General features: G+C 54.1%; 2 protein-coding genes across 6 annotated transcripts in view; one reads left to right on the top strand and one right to left on the bottom strand.

Annotated features, from left to right (window-relative positions):
- SH3GLB2 (SH3-domain GRB2-like endophilin B2) overlaps positions 1 to 10163 on the top strand; it is a 16763-nt gene extending 6600 nt beyond the window's left edge. Inside the window, exons 4-13 of one of the 5 annotated variants that reach the window (XM_008579462.1) lie at positions 2941 to 3074; positions 3345 to 3437; positions 4901 to 4912; positions 5640 to 5702; positions 6846 to 6995; positions 7371 to 7394; positions 7868 to 7957; positions 8280 to 8380; positions 8835 to 9075; positions 9396 to 10163. In XM_008579462.1, coding sequence (XP_008577684.1) covers positions 2941 to 3074; positions 3345 to 3437; positions 4901 to 4912; positions 5640 to 5702; positions 6846 to 6995; positions 7371 to 7394; positions 7868 to 7957; positions 8280 to 8380; positions 8835 to 9075; positions 9396 to 9503 — 1016 coding nt within the window. In that variant the 3' untranslated portion in view covers positions 9504 to 10163. The remainder of the gene's footprint in view (positions 1 to 2940; positions 3075 to 3344; positions 3438 to 4900; positions 4913 to 5639; positions 5703 to 6845; positions 6996 to 7370; positions 7395 to 7867; positions 7958 to 8279; positions 8381 to 8834; positions 9076 to 9395) is intronic. The other 4 variants (XM_008579468.1, XM_008579474.1, XM_008579480.1 and 1 more) reach the window with 4 other exon arrangements.
- Positions 10164 to 11144: 981 nt separating this feature from the next.
- Positions 11145 to 16230, bottom strand: part of NUP188 (nucleoporin 188kDa) — a 59527-nt gene continuing 54441 nt past the window's right edge. Inside the window, exons 34-43 of the mRNA XM_008579660.1 lie at positions 15532 to 15732; positions 15253 to 15345; positions 14283 to 14441; positions 13793 to 13930; positions 13057 to 13131; positions 12734 to 12970; positions 12502 to 12633; positions 12169 to 12242; positions 11938 to 12067; positions 11145 to 11770 (exon numbers count right to left, since the gene is read on the bottom strand). Of these exons, the coding sequence (XP_008577882.1) occupies positions 11594 to 11770; positions 11938 to 12067; positions 12169 to 12242; positions 12502 to 12633; positions 12734 to 12970; positions 13057 to 13131; positions 13793 to 13930; positions 14283 to 14441; positions 15253 to 15345; positions 15532 to 15732 (1416 nt within the window). The 3' untranslated portion in view covers positions 11145 to 11593. The remainder of the gene's footprint in view (positions 11771 to 11937; positions 12068 to 12168; positions 12243 to 12501; positions 12634 to 12733; positions 12971 to 13056; positions 13132 to 13792; positions 13931 to 14282; positions 14442 to 15252; positions 15346 to 15531; positions 15733 to 16230) is intronic.

The raw sequence follows: 16230 nt of genomic DNA, 5'->3' as shown, positions 1-16230 counted from the left end.
GCCCGGCGGGAGAGGGGCGGCGCCCGGGGCGGGAGCGCTGCTGCGCTCCCAGCGCTGCACTCTCCCGAGTGCGCCACGGGCTCGGCCCTGGAATCCTTTCTTAAGGTTTGTGTTTTTTTTTGTTTTTCCTGGCAGCTGGCCAGTAGGGGGATCCGAACCCTCGACCTTGGTGTTGTAACATCTCGCTCTGACCAGCTGAGCTGTCAGGCCGGCCCTGTGTGTATTTTTTTATGGGATCACACTGTGTACACTATTCTGCAACCTGACTTTTTAACTCAGCATCATTTTACAGCTGTCTGTTCACTGTAGCACTTACAGAGCCACCTCCATCTTTTTCTTTTTCTTGAAGTATAATTTATATACCATAAAATGCAATTGTTTTAAGTGTATAATTCAGTGATTTTTATAAATTTACAGAGTTGTACAAACATCTCCACAATACAATTTTTTTTTTTTTTAAAGATGACCGGTAAGGGGATCTTAACCCTTGACTTGGTGTTGTCAGCACCACGCTCAGCCAGTGAGCCACGGGCCGGCCCTCTTGGTGTTACTTTGAAGACTTCTTGCCTTCTTTTTTTAACATTGTGACTGTGATGTCCTAGCTGTGGATCTCTTTGTGTAAGATCTATTTGGAGTCTCTTGAGTTTCATTTATTTATTTATTTTTTCTTTCTTTCTCTTTTTTTTGGTGGGTGGGGGAGGGCTGTCTGGTTCGGGGATCCAAACCTTTGACCTTGGTGTTACAAGACTACCCTCTAACCAACTGAGCTAACCAGCCAGCCTTCTTTCTGTTTTTTTCTCTATTTTTATTTTATTTTACTTTTTTAGTTTCTTGAATTTGTAGATTAATGTTTTTCTTCAAATTCAGATTGTTTTCAGCCTATCATTTTTTCAATATTTTTTGCCCCTTTCTCTCCTCCTCTTCTGGGTCTCCTGTTCCTCAATTATTGTTTTACTTGATGGTGTCCCATACGTCTCTGAGGCTAAGGTCTGTTCATTTTTCTTTTATCATATTTTTCTTTTTTGTTCTTCAGATTGTTTTTCAGTTTTTTTCTGTTTTTCACATTGTATAATCTCTATTGATCTATCTTCAATGTTATTGATTTTTCCTTTTGGCAGTTCAAATCTGCTATTGAGCTGTTCTAGTGAATATTTTATTTCTGTTATTTTTTGTTGTTGTTGTTTTAAAGATGATTGGTAAGGGGATCTTAACCCTTGATGTGCCGTTGTCAGCACCACGCTCTCCCAAGTGAGCTAACCGGCCATCCCTATATAGGATCCAAACCCGTGGCCTTGTTGTTATCAGCACCACACTCTCCCAAGTGAGCCACGGGCCAGCCCTTCTGTTATTGTACTTTTAATCCAGCATTTTCATTTGGTTCTTTTTATAGTTTCTATCTCTTTACTGATACTCTTATTTAATGAGTCATTATGATCATACTTTCCTTTGATTCTTTCAGTATTGTTTCTATTAATTGTTTGAACATTCTTGTAATAGATTCTTAGAAGTCTGTCTGCTAAGTCTAACATTTGTGACTCCTTGGAGATGGTGTCTATTGATGCCTTTTTTGCTGTGTAGACCATACTTTTCTGTTTCTTTGAATGTCTCAAAATTTTTTGTTGAAATTTGGATATTTTAGATAATATATTGTAGCAGCTCTGGATTCTGATCCCCAAGTAGTTATTATTGCTGGTTGTTTATTTTAGAGACTTTCCTGAGCTAATTGTTTACAGTCTGTGTTCCCAACTACTGATATTTCTACCACCCTCCTCCTTTTTAAAAAATTATTATTTTTAAGCTTAGCTTTCTAGGGATTGCTCCTGGGTTGGCATATGTTAATGATCAGAAAGTGATTGGTTGGAGGTTGTACTCAACCATCACGAGCCATTAGGCTTTACCAATAAATTTGTGATTGAGTTTGGGAACACATTCTAAGTTCAAGCAGTTTATAAGTTTGCTCCAGCTTTTACTTTGTGAGTGTGCAAGGTCTTCTTTCAGCCAAGGATGAGTAGATAGCTGACGTTCTCTCCAGTCTCCCCTGAGAATCCTGCATGCATGCGCATCCTTCCAGACCACCAGAGGTATCTGAAAGTTTATCAAGGCTCACTATGACTGTTTCCCAGATCTCCTGTTAAATTCCTGGCAGGTGTGTTGCTTGTTCCAACCAGTATTCCAACTCCAGTTAGCTGCAGTGTTGCCCTTTCCTGATCATTTGCCATTGAGATTGATGTTTTTAGAGTTTTATTTTTTGGCAGCTGGCCAGTAGAGGTACCCAAACCTGTGACCTTGGTGTTGTAAAGCTGAGCTTTAACCAACTGAGCTAACAGGCCAGCCGAGACTGCTATTGTTTTCAACAGCATCTCATGGGTTTTTCTGTGCTTCAGCTCCTAATCAAGTCAGCCCCCTCCAGCAGCAGAGCTGCTGGCCTCTTGGCTTGCCGGCCCTGGTAGAGCTACAGAATCACAGCACTTGAGGAGATGGGAGCATCCCCAGGCTAAGTCCCCACTCCCATTGTTCTTACCAAGAGCCAGTAGTTTTTCTTGAATAAATGGTTCTCAATTAGTTTTTTGAATTTGGTCAATTTCCAGAATCTGGAAATGGATGTTTTTGACAACTGGGTCCAGTTTTATTATTACTTTTTGGGGAGAGGATTTATCGAGCTCATTTCTTTGTCATTCTGAACGTCCCACTCCTCTAGTCTTTTTAATGGCTACGTAGAGTTTCATATATTGGTTATCCCACTATTTATTTGTGCCCAGTTGTCCATGTTGTGTATGGCTGTGTATGTTGCTTCCATTTTTTACCTGGCAACCCATTCTGCACTGAATAGCTCTGCTCTTGCCTCTTCAGCAGATGTCTTCCTGAGTTCCCCGTTACTGCCTGGGGGTCAGAGCATCTCAACCAGACCCTCTTCCTCACCCTTCAACTCTGTTTTTTCAGGGAAGACACTGATCAAGGTCGCAGAAGCTGAAAAACACCTGGGAGCTGCAGAGAGGGATTTTATCCACACGGCCTCTATCAACTTCCTCACACCCCTGCGCAACTTCCTGGAAGGGGACTGGAAGACAATTTCGGTGAGAGATCTGGGGCCACTCTGCTTCCTGGTAACCATGGCAGCCCCTATCTCTGAGCCTCTGAACTCAGGCTGTCCTTCCCCTCTGGGACCCAGAACTCCTGGGGCCTCCCCAGAGGCGCCTTCTGTGGACTGAGTGACCTGCAGTGACCTCCCACCTCTGGGTCTCAGTTTCCCTATCTTGACCAGATAGCCCCATGGGGTCTTGCCACAGCCAAAGGTCTCCCAGGGTTGCCCAGCGTCTCACTGTTCCCCATTCTCTACCCCACAGAAGGAGAGGAGGCTCCTCCAAAATCGGCGTCTGGACCTGGATGCTTGCAAAGCACGGCTGAAGAAGGCCAAGGCTGCAGAAGCCAAAGCCACGGTAAGTGTCTACTCTGGCCTCCCAGCGCTATGGGCTCTGGTTGGAGCCAAGGGGCAGGGGGAGTGAAGGGACCTGGTTTTGGCATGACTTCTCTCCCCTTTCCCTGGCTGAAGAGGCCTGGCTTGGGGGTGCTGGGTTGGGCAGGCCACTTTAGGTCACGCCTCTCTTTCCACACCCCCAAGGGAACCCTGGTGGCCCCAGAGCAGACATTTATGAGGTGGACAGACCAGCAGTGCCCCCAACTGGGCACAGGGCACCCCACAGCCTCCCCAGACAGCCAGTTGAATCCTCTCGCATGTCCTGCCCTGCCCTCCCTAGATGCTCGGCTCTCTGTCCCCAGCTCTGCCTGGGGAATGGCTCCCTCTTACTAACTACCCTGCCTGCTGCTTAAACTCTGGGTGCAGGGCACCCTGTGCTCAGACTCCCCCACAATGATGTGGACAACCCTGGAGCTGGATTGCCTACCTGCTCAGGTGTAGGTCTGAGGGGCCCTATCACACAGCCCAGGAGTTTGGATAGGACCTGGGCCTACCTGGCTCCCCCTTCACTCCCAGCTTACCAAGGCCTGTTCAGCCTGGCCAAGCCAATGGGACACAGCAGGGCTAGGTCAGGATTGGGAAATCTGGGCCAGGTTGGGGGGCACGCTCCTGGCATGCCAGGCTGCTCGGGGACTCAGGGGCCTAAAGCCCACTTCATACTCTGAGGAGGGAACTCTTGGGCCCAGAGCATGCTAGGGAAACCACCACCTTTGCCTGCCTAGGCTCCCGGACAAGGAAGGCCCAGCCCAGCCTGGGCTCACAGCTGCCCATGACAGCCTTGACCCCCAACCTTCCTGTGTTCCCCTCCCACAGTGTGGCCCACACTGCCCCAGCGAGAGCTGTGGGCAAGGTCTCAGCTCAGCCAGGTGTGTGGGGTCCAGATTGGAGGTAGGGGCTCAGCTACTGAAGTCTTGTTGGGGTTGGCTAGGGTGACCTGTGGCTATCAGGATGACCTCTTCAATGTTACCTGTACAGGAGAGTGTCCCCTGTCACTCAGGGCTGGACAACCTCTCTGAAGTAACTCAGCCAGGACAAACTCTTCATCCAACAGCCAGGCCAGGGGAGCCTTTCCTCAGTCACTGCAGTGGCACAACTCTTCTTCACCTGGTGGGCCCAGACACAATCACGCCTTGGGGTTAGGCCAGGCACCCTCTCCAGAGCTAGGACCTGGGCAGCCCCAGAAACAGCATCCCAGAGGACTCCAGCCCAGCAGCTCTGCCCCTCTACATGCACACACACACACGTGCGTGCATGCACACGCACACATCAAGACACCTTCCAGAGGGTGGGCTGTGTGTGTCCATCCGCCCATCCGCCTAGCATCCTCTCCTGCCGGGGCCTGGGGGCCTGCTCCCGCCTGTGCTGTGGACTCACTAACTCTTTGTTTTTGTTCCTTTCTGTTCTGCTTTGGGTAACTTGGCTCAGTGTGAGGGAGATGTGAGTATACCTGTCCCATGTGCTGTGCTGCTTCTGGTTTGTCCATCTTGCCCAGGGCCACAGTGCCACGGCCGGCCCAGGGCATATCCTTGGGCATTTTGCAAGCAGCTGGTCTCCCCACCAGAGCCTCTACCATGCGGAGCATCTGGTCTTGGGGGGATGCCAGGCATTGGAGCCTGTGAGTCAGCTTTTTGCAAATGTTGAAAGCCTGTCACTCTGTCCATCCATGCATCCATCTGTCTATCCTTGTGGGGGTGGGGCATGATCCTCAATGCAGGAGCTAGAGATGTGGTGTGCGGAGATTCTGGGATGGAGAACACTATGGTGGGGGCAGGCTTTGTGTGGGGGACTGTGTGTCTAACTGGGGCATCTGAGTGTGACTAGGTCCAGGGAGGAGGTGTTGTGGCCCCTGGGTAGGGGCTGGGCCCAGCCTGCAGCTCGCCCAGACGCAGGGGCTGTGACAGGCCATCTCCTTGCTGCATCTGCTCTCGGGATCCCCAGTGCGTCCACCCACTGGTCTTTGTCTGAACTCTCCGAGTCACTAAGCCCGCCTCATGTCCAGGTGGCTGGAGTGGGGAGAAGGGGCCTGTGTTGTATTTGTCTGTATCCTCCTGTCCCTGAAGCCAGGGCCTCCTTGTATCTCCTGTGGGAGACACTGGGGCAGTCTCCTGGCCTCAACACTGGCCCAGGGTGACCCCCTCCCCCCATGAACTCTGTTCCCCGCCAGACGGTGCCTGACTTTCAGGAGACTAGACCTCGTAATTACATTCTCTCAGCCAGCGCCTCTGCGGTAAGCGCCCCAGCCCCACCCCACCCTCAGCCTCCTCTCTCCCCTCATCCCCCCACGCCACTGGCCCTGACTGCTCAGGAACCAGGAGTCAGCGGGTAAGGCGGGGGCACTGTACACATCAGCCAGTCCTGAGAGGCTGGGGAGGCAGCAGAGTGACAGGGAAGCAGCAGCGCCACCCCCATCTGCCGGCCTGGCCCCATGCCCCAGGACCACGTTGTTGGACTTGCTCCTACCTGCAAGATGCTGAAGGTGGCAGCTTGGCCAGCTGCACTGAGCAGCTGGTGAACTCAGGACTGTGTCCATCCCATCTCAAGGGCCCCTGAGAGTCTGCCCCCTCACCACCACGAGGAGGCACTGCTCCTCACCCCCACCACCTCGGAATGCCAGGCCCTTGCCAGGCCTTGAGGGTACAGAGAAGAGAGGCCTGGGCCTCACCTTCCCTAAGTTCATAGGCTCCTAAAGACCAGAGTCCAGGATGGCTACTGGTTTAGCCAGTGGCCTTTACGGCATGTGTGCTAGACGTCCTGAGAGGCGTGAGGCAGCAGCTGGATGCTACAGCTGTGCCCGGGTCCAGCACCCCGAGAGCAGGGCCTGTCCTGAGGATGTGGACTGGGCCATGGAGGGAGGTGGGGGCAGGAGGTGGGCTGTGAACGTCTCGGTGTCTGTTGTTATTGTTGTTTCACAGCTTTGTTGAGATAGTTGGTGCTTACTGTTTAGTTTGGGAACCAGGCCAATCACACCTCTCCCTCATGCCTGTTGCCACCACGGCTGTGCCTTTTCTGCCCTTTTCTCTCTCCTTCATCTCTCCGTGGGGGAGATCCTCACACAGACCTCTGGCCATCCTTACCTCGTCATAAGCATGCTGCCGCACGGTGCTCAAGTGGGTGTTTTGGGGCTGGGTAACCCCTTGGGCGCCAGCCCTAGTTTCCTCTCACAGGCCCCTATGGCTGGGCCTTCTGGGGCCGCACAGGTGGAGACCACTCCCTACGTGTGGATTTCCTGTGCAGCACCGGGGCCACAGGGGCTGGCCTGGTCTCAGTTTCCCTACTTCAGGTTGTCATCTTAGGTCAGATTTCCAGAAGTGGGCAGGAGAAACGGGTCTCCTAAGTCATGGTGGGGGGAGGGGGGCTCTTTCTTCTTTAGACTCTGGATGACACTTCCCGCCCTCCTCCTTGGGCCGAGTGGAAGGAGAAACATCCTGGAGGGTGGAGACTGCCCTGTTTTTTTCTTTTGCCACTGAACCCCAGTGTGACTCAGGCACGAGGCTGCCTTTCTCTGCCGGAGGACAGAAAGGTTCAGTGACTGGCCCAGGGTCACACGGTCCTGCCTCCCAGCCCTCCAGCCTTAGCCAAGAATCAGGGTGGGGTGGGGGACACTCGGCTTCTCTTGAGACCCTGCTCAGAGACTGGGGGCTGCCACTGTAGGAGACATAGGCAGGACTCCCCGGCTGGCTGTCCCCTCCCTGCATGTGGCATGTTAGACAGACTGTGACTGTCTGTTCCTCTGCTCTCCCACCAGGCCTCATGCCAGCCTCAGCTCCTGGTTGGGTGGGGGTCGGGGTTGGGCAGAGGTTGGGATCTCTGGGAGCTGGGACAGGGCACAGACTCTGGGGTCCAGCTGTCCTCCCCTCCCCTCCCCTGCTGACCGGTCCTGTTGTGGTCTCTGAAGCTCTGGAATGATGAGGTGGACAAGGTGAGTTGGGGCCTGGAGGGCTTGGGGGAAGAGGGATTGGGAACGGGGTTCAGGCATACCTGCTGCAGTGGAGTCTGATCTCTTTCTAGCTCTGGGCTCTGTCCCACACCCACTGGGGCCACTATTGGGTGTTACCACTTTCCCTTTCTGGGCCTCAGTTTCCCCTGTGGAGAAATGTTTACTTCACAGTGCCTTATAGCACACAGTAGGCCCTCAGGAGGCATTGCTAGGTGGATCTTCCCGATAGGTGGTGGAAGGAGGGTCTATCACTGCAACTGCTCAAGGGGTCCTGCATAAGGGTCTAGCTTCTCAGGGAGTTAGGGCTCCAGATGTGAAGTCAGAGGTGGATGCAGACATCTATGTGCATCCCCAGGAGGAAGTGACATCTGCACGTGGAAGGGCCTCAGGGGCGCAGAGGAAGCAGAGGGGAGGGAAGCCCCATGCTGGCTCTCATGTGCCCTTGCTCTGCCCAGGCTGAGCAGGAGCTCCGAGTGGCCCAGACAGAGTTTGACCGGCAGGCAGAAGTGACCCGTCTGCTGCTGGAGGGAATAAGTAGCACTCACGTGAGTCCTGCCCTCGTGCCCCCACTGGAACTTGTCCACTAGTAGGCATCGCATGAACCCAAATCTCAGAAGGTGAGAGGACAGTGCTGGCTCTGTGTGTCTGAGGCTGGCATTTTAGCACGACCACAGGTGCCTTCACAGAGTAAGTCTTACAAGGCAGGGTATGTCCGTCCTCCCCCAGGTGGCTGGGGCAGAACACTCTGGAATGCTGGGCCATGGTCTGGCAGAGGATGGGGGTGAGGATGGGACTTTTTGTCCCCTAAGACACTACCCACCCCTGGGGGCAGGAGGTTAGAAGTCAGCACTGGCCATTTCCCCACAGGTGAACCACCTTCGCTGCCTCCACGAGTTCGTCAAGTCTCAGACAACCTACTATGCACAATGTTACCGCCACATGTTGGACTTGCAGAAGCAACTGGGCAGGTGCGGGTCCCCTCCCTCCCACACCCACTGAATAGCCTGAGCTTCTCCGGGCAGGAGAGTCCCCTGGGAGCTCAGAGGCTCCATGACACACAGGTGGACTGGAGCTCTGCCTTTCCAGCCCCCACTCTGGTCCAGGCACCTTGTGTGTGAGGGTGAGGTGGCTGGCCTTGGCAACTGCCATAGAGACCCCTGGGACTCTCAGAGCAGTTTTTAAAGAACACATGGCAGGGTGGTGTGGGGGGTGACAGGGACAGGGGGCAGGACCATCTCACTCTTAGCTTGCTTTGCTTTTTCCTTTGTGCTGCCAGCTCCCAGGGTGCCATGTAAGTAGCTGGGGGCAGGGGTGGAGGGGTCTCTGGGGATGAGGGAGGGGCCCTTGCCTCTGGGATATCTTATGGGGCATGTGGGACTCCTGTGGGATGGTACCCACATCTGCTGAGATGCTCCTCTCCAGATTCCCAGGCACCTTCGTGGGAGCTTCAGAGCCTGCCTCCCCGCCCCTGAGCAGCACCTCGCCCACCACCACTGCAGCCACTATGCCAGTGGTGCCCTCTGTGGCTGGCCTGGCCCCTCCAGGGGAGGCTGCACTCTGCCTGGAGGAGGTGGCGCCCCCTGCCAGCGGGACCCGCAAGGCCCGGGTGCTCTACGACTATGAAGCGGCTGACAGCAGTGAGCTGGCCCTGCTGGCTGATGAGGTGGGTCTGCTGCTGACAGGGGTAGGAAAGGGCCAGATTAGGAGACTCCAGAGAACCGGTACTGGGAGCAGTGGACTTGCAGACCCCATGTCACTATCTTGGAGTCTCTGAGAGGCCCCAGGGGTCAAGCAGGGACCACAGGGGTTAAGGGAAGGCAACTCAGCTCTGAGGAAGCAATCCCCAATCTGCCATGACCATCCACCCCCTAAAGATGTAGATGCCCTGATCATAGGGAAATGGCAACTGTCTCCCACTTAGTCCAGGAGCCAGTCCTGCCCTTGGCCAGGGCGTGACCTTCCCTCTCTGCCCTCTCTCTACAGCTCATCACTGTCTATAGCCTCCCTGGCATGGACCCTGACTGGCTTATTGGCGAGAGAGGCAACAAGAAGGGCAAGGTCCCCGTTACCTACTTGGAACTGCTCAGCTAGGCAGCCCCCCTTCCCTGCCAGGCGCCTGCTCATTCTGGCCTGGGCAGGAGAGGGTGGATGCAGCCCTGCCACTTATCTTGTCTGTTGGTGACACAGCTGCTCAGGGTGGGGAGACCCCATTCTGTCCATGCCCTGGTCATCCAGCCATAAGGGAGCCCAAGAGGCTGAATGGTCCCTGCCTCTCCCCCAGCCCTGCTTCTGACCTGTGGTTCTGGAGCCCCCACCCCGCCTGCATCCCCTGAGCACCCCAGCCTTGCCAGCTCCTGCTAAGGAGATAGGGCCTGGCTGTAGCAGCTGTGCTCATCACCCAGGCCAGCGTGGGGCAGCTGTAGACTGGCCTAGGAAGCCCTGGGCACGCCCTGGGCAAGAAGAGAGCACCTGCCTCTTAGTTGCCAAAAACAGAAGAGGGGAAAACGGTGAGGCAGGTAGGGCTCTGGCAGCCCCTGGCACTGGGTGCTGCCCTCCTAGGAGGGGAAACCCTGGCAGGAGCATCTTCCCGGTGCTACCCTTTCCCCTCCCACCCCTCACAGCTCAAGCCAAGGATGGTGGCTGCAGCCTTCACCTCTCCACATTCACTTTTTAACTGATATTTTTACTTCTGCCTGTCTGCTTGCTCTCTAGCCAATGATGAATAATAAACCCTCCTTTGTGTGCGACTTGCTTGGGCTCCTGTCAGGTCACTGTCACATGAGGCCAGCCCTAAGAAGGGGGAGGAAAGGGATGACTGCACATCTGCCCCACTCTTCCTGGGCGGGGGTGACTACCAAAGGAGCAGGGTGCCCTGCTGGCTGGTCCCCCTCCCAGAGTACTAGGGCAGAGAGAGGGGAAAGTTCTTTAAGGCGGGAAGCACAGCCTTCCTGGCCCTCCTTTTCCCACGCCGGGCCCGTGCCTCTCAGATGGCAGTGCTGTTCCCTTACATGAAGCTGCACAATAATTGTTTTATTCCTAAAAAAAACTTGCCTAAATTTGGATTGTGGAATGGACTGCTGAATTTGACTGACAGTTGAAGCTCAACTGGTAGCTGTCAGTGTTTTCTGTGGACCAGGCTTGTTAAGCCAAGTACATGCTCATGTGTGTTCATGCCGTCCTCAGTTTTACAGATGAGGGGAGGAAGGTTCAGAAAGGTAGTTACCTCCTCAAGGCACCACACCTGGCAAGTGGCTAAGCAGAGGGACTCAAGCCCAGGTCATAATGATTCTAGAAATCTCAAGGGGTGCCCGTGTTTTCGATGGCTCTTAGCTGGGCCCAGCATTCTCTTGACTTTGGTCCTGAGGAGGCCAGAGGCTGGTGGGCCCCACCACTGGGGCTTCTGAAGAGCAGGAGTAGGAAGGCAGGGGCACTGAGCTATAAATAGGAAGGAGCAGAACTTGAATTAAGGCCACACCCAGTGATAAGCTCAGCCAGCTGGGCAAATGGAGGCACCAGAGAGAGGGCCCAGGTGGGCCTAGAGAGGGAGCACCTGACAACGTCCACTGCACCCCCCACCCAGGGATGTTAACAGAGGAATGTCAGTGAGTCACCATCAATAAATACCCTGCCTTCCCCAAACTGCTGCCCCACCTCCAGGCTCCTGGCCGAAGACTTGTTCGAGGCTCTGACAGCTGGCTTGTCATTCCTGAGCTTTGAAGTTACATCACACAGTTGTCTATAAACAGTATTTTAATATTTGTATAAATAGACCACAGTATTATATTACCAAAAAACTGCAAGAACAGATCATGGAAAAGAGATTTTCAAACCTGTGCATACAGCCTCTCTCCTGGACTGCCGTATACCGGCTCCCTGCCCCTCCCCTGGGCCTGACAAGTGCTGTGGGGAATGCTCAAAGGAAAGGAATATGCCTCTCAGGGGCATTTTGAATGTGAGGGCCTGAGCACAGCAGACTCTTGGCTCCCCACCCCTGCTGCTGACCTCTTCATCTATTATAAAAATAATGGCAGTGGGCGGGTGGTTGGAGTCGTGGCTACTCTGAAGAGAGGGTGGCAGGAGCTGCTCTTAGTCGCAGACAGGCTGTCAGCCATAGCACCCCTTCCGCTCAGGGCTGCCATGCAGGCTGGTGGAGAGTGGGAGGCGGACAGCACGCTACTTTCTTATCTTTGCACATGCCGGACAAAGGCCTGCACCAGCTGAATCAGAGGCTCTTGATTCTCAGGGCTGGCTTTGGAGAGAGAGGTGGATTTTCCCTGAGGCGAAGGGAGGACACCAGCAGCAGGGGAGCTGGGGGCTCCCCGGCGGAAGTAGCGCGAGAGGCTGGAGAGCAGTGTGCTCTACAAGAAAAAAAGCACTGGATGAGGCCCTGCACCTCTGGGCGAGGCCTTGCACCTCTTGGCCACTGTCCCAACCCTCAGGAACTGGCCAGCAGGGCCACATGGAGGTCTTTCCCTATTGACCTAGCCCCCTCCTATCAGAGCCCTCTGCATCCATCCATCCATACCAACTCTGAGCTGAGCTCTTGCTTCATCCGCTGTTTGTCCCGGGGGTGCACAGCCGGGTCCCTAAGGTAACGCATCGCCTGGGAGATGAGCAAGTAGAAGCAGTTTTCCATAGTAAACATCAGGAGGGACCTGGGGGAAGAGGCAAGTTTTTGGTACTGTTGCAGAGGGCCGAGCTGGCAGGTGTCCTTGACTGCCCCAGCCTCTTATCAAGTCCCAGAAGAAGGTCTTACTTTAATGTTCTGGTCCCTTCCACCTGTGTGCTGAGCCCCACAGCCTGGGTGAGGGGCTCCTTTTTCTTGTCCAGCTGGAGGAAAAGCAGCAAGCAGTAAATAAAATGACAGTAACAGCTCCCACTGATTGAGAGCTTCCTACCTGGCAGGTACGGCACTAAGCAATTTTCATCAGTTACATCATTTAATCCTCACAGGTAGGTTCTACCATAGTCATTTAGAAGAGGAACAGGCTCGGGAAGGCTACATAACATGCCCAAGGTCAGTTGGGAAGTGGTAAACTGGGAGGAAGTGTTGGGTGGAGGAGCCAGAGGCTGACAGCACCCACCTTACCTCTCCAAGCATGTTGAGGGCCACGTTCACTGTAGCCAGAAGGGTCCCAAAGGAGGGGGCCACTTCGGAGTCAAAGGTGGGTGTGGTAAAGCTCAGGGCAAACAGGAAATTGTATTCAGCAAGATCCAGGGACTGCAAGGCAAAAGAGTGATCTAGAACCCAGCTGAGACACCAGGTAGCTACAGAGGCTGGCTGCTGGGAGGCAGGGGTGCTGCACAGGGGCAGCTGGTACCTGATCCAACAGGATTTGGCAGACATCAGGGGTAAAGTGGCGCAGGGCTGCCAGGGTCCGGCTGAGGATCTTGAGAAGGCCATACTGGACCGTGTGTAAGGCTCGCTGCTCTGAGGCCTCTGTATCAGCAGTGGGCTGCTTGGAGGAGGAGGAGCAGGAAGGGGCAGCAGCAGCAGCAGTGGGTGGCCGCTGAACTCGGGGGTCGACAGCTGAGGGAATGCCATCCCCATTTTTGTTCTGAGCAGAGTCAAGAAATGAAGGTGAAGCCCAGGGAGGCTAGGAGTGAGACATTCAAGGCAGTCATGGGGTTAGGGCTCAGTTACCTGTAAGTAGTGCTGCAGCATCTTGCGGCTATGCAGGAGGGAGGTGCAGGCCTGGCACAAGTAACCCAGGTTTACCTGGGACAGACACAGAATGGATGAGGGGAATGCTCTTGACAGCAGCCCTGACCAAATGACTACACCAACCAAACAGGTGACTAATAATACCAGTGCTCTTCTCTCTTCTACAGATGCTCACCTGTCCACGTTTCCTAGCTTAAAACCCTTTCAGACACTAAGTATGCTGGACTGCAAGCTCGGGGTCAGCAGGCTTGGGCTGTGTCCCTGGAACCTAGCTAAACACCTGGCACATTCTAAGGTCCAAAGAAAGGAAGGAAGATGGGGAATATTATTCCCATTTTACAGAAAAATAAAGGCTAAGAGAGGTGAAGTGACTTGGCTAAAGTCACACAATTAGCAAACAATAGAGTCTGACTCCAGGGCCTGTGTTCTTTCCCTGCGCACCCCCTGGCTAGTTCCCAGATTCAGACCTGTTCTGAAGGGATCTAAACCAAGGTCCATCTGACACCACCCAATTTCCTAACCTACATGTCAGCCCTTCACTGTGGAGGGAAACGTTCAGCCAGACGAAGCAACATGAAACCAAACCCTGTGCTCCCAGGCAAAATGCTCATGTTCATGCGCAGTTCACAGGAGATGCCCCAGAGCGTGGCCACAGCCTCCCTGTCCCCAAGCATTTCCCCAGACCCCTCTAAGAAAACGTGTCTGCTGCCCCCACCTGGACATCACGCAGGAGCCGAGGCAGATGGAAGTGCCACTCCTTCATGAAGGTGGAGAGCTGCAGAATGAAGCCCACGGTGTGGTCCGCCTCCTCCAGGCAGGCCAGACTCTGCACTGTCCTCACCGCATTGAGGCACTGGGAGGGGACAGTAGGGAAGGATGGTGATAGCTCAGGGATCTGACACCCATGTCTGCCCTCCTGTGGGGAGGACAGGTCCTAGGCCCACAAATGCTGAGGGGGCAGCACAATAGGTGGCCTGGCGTTACAATGAAGGCTTCTGTCTTAGCTGACCGCAGCCATTCCCCTCACTCAGCAAACTCTAGCTAGCCAGTAGTCCTCAGTCAGTAGTCCTCAGAGCACCTCAGACAACAAGGGCATCAGCACTCCTCAACTGCCAAGGCCCACACTCCATACCTACCTCCCCCATGAATGGCTCAGACCCCTTTTTACCCTGAAACCACACCCTGTGATACTGGCAGTCCTTCACCTGTAAGGTCCGCTCCTGGTGGACACCCACAAAATCCAGGGCTTCAGTCAGGAAGTTGTAGCGCAGAGTTTTGAGCAACCGCTCCATCAGGGACATGGACAGACGGTACACCCCTGGCCAAGAGGGAGCATCCAGGGATTTCCGAGAGGTGCTAGGCGTCTAAGACACAAACAGACAAGCTCAGGACACGGTGCCACAGGAACCCAGCTGAAAGGTACAGGAGGGCCTCCTTGCAGTCCAGCAGCTCAGGCAGCCCAGCTACTGGGAGGAAAAAGTTTCTTAGAGTGGGTACAGCCACTGCCTGGCAACCAGCAGGTCCAGACATGATCCAAGGCCAGCGGATAAGAGGAAAGAAAGCTTAGGCAGAGAAATGAGATCCTGCGTTCTTGACTCAGGTCTGCCACTAACTAGCTGTGTGAATTTGGACATGCTGCTGCCTTGCTCTGGCCCTCCAAGTCTCCTCTAAAGAGCACTGGACCAGATGACTAAATCCTTAACGATTCCTACAAGAGTGAGAGGTTCAGTGAAGACTACTCTTTTGAAATTAAGAGACCTCTATAACTAAGGTGGCACAGAGAACCTGGTGCTGAGGCCCCATCAAGCACTCACACCACCCACTTCCTTTCTCCTGGTCCTGGTCTGGTGGAGCAGGGGTGAAGAAGTTACAATTATACCCTGCCTTTGGGAGGGAGAGAGGAGAGGACAGCTGCCCTGGCTAGAGGCCTGGTCCCAATGTCATCTCCCAAAGGTGGTACATAGAGACCAGGCAGTGCCTTTCTGTAGCCAAGCATCTCCTGCTAGAGGTCAGCCTGGGGGTGGGGAAGATTCCCCACCACCAGTGCATTAGACAAGCCATGAAGAGGAGAGCAACTTCCAAGGCAAGCAAAAGCACCAAGATGGGGAAGGGCACTTTTCAACTGGAACTACAAGTTGGCCAGGCCACGCCTCCTAGCCAGCTACAGGCACTCACCTGCACCGTGCCATTGGTGCTGAGCTGGTACACACTCAGGAGGGGCAAACAAATGCTCTGGGTAATGCCAGCTCCAGCCACTGCTGTGGCTCCCTAGGAGGGAAAGACATGGAATGAGATGGAGTTTGTCTCCCTGCCCCACCATGACTGGAGCCTAAGCCTCAGCTGCCCTGCCCAGGGGCAGGTAGAGCTCTTGGGCCAGACCATAGCTTCTATGAGTGTCAGAACCCACCCCCATCACAAGCAAGGAGGGTCCCTCCTGCCCTAGGGTTGGCCTACCTGCTGGCTGCGAGCCAGAGTGAGAAGCAGGTGCAACGAAGCCTCAGTGAAATGTAGATTCTGCTTCATGCGAAGGCTCACCTCCAGGGTGGTGAGGAGGGTGGGCAGGATGGGGAGCCTGCGGGTCACCTGCAGCCATGAGTCACCATCCTCATCCACCTCACACAGTTCCTTGGCCAGGTGCAGGCCCAGGACACACACCTGCTGGGGCCCAGGAGCAGAGATGGGTAAAAAGGGAAGGAAGCAGTCCAAGGAAAAAAAGAGGAGGAGGAGGAGGAGGAGGGCCAGCCCTGGGCCCGGCTGACCAAGACCTCTTTGGTCACACACATCTCCAAATGAGCTTGACTGACAGAACTCATGATCTCTTCCAATTCTGCCCCTCTCCTGTGTCACCTCTCAGGGAACAGCCACTCCATCCACCATAATGAGCTGCCTCTTCCCTCCATGTTCACCCACACTGTCATCAAGCCTTGTCAGTGCTATGTCCTGGCTTCCATCTGGCCACTCGACCCACTTCTGCCACATAGAGTATGAGTGACCTCACCTCTTGCTGCACTACTGTAACTGCCTCCTAAACGGTCCTTCTCTATCCTCTCTAATCTGTCTTTATGCCAGTGGCTTTTCTTTTTTTTTTTTTTTTTTTTAAAAAATGACCGGTAAGGGGATCTTAACCCTTCACTTGGTGTTGTCAGCACCATG

Source organism: Galeopterus variegatus, unplaced genomic scaffold (genome assembly GCF_000696425.1).
Source record: "Galeopterus variegatus unplaced genomic scaffold, G_variegatus-3.0.2 Scaffold80, whole genome shotgun sequence".
Taxonomy (NCBI): domain Eukaryota; kingdom Metazoa; phylum Chordata; class Mammalia; order Dermoptera; family Cynocephalidae; genus Galeopterus; species Galeopterus variegatus.
This window is presented reverse-complemented; position numbering and strand designations above follow the sequence as displayed.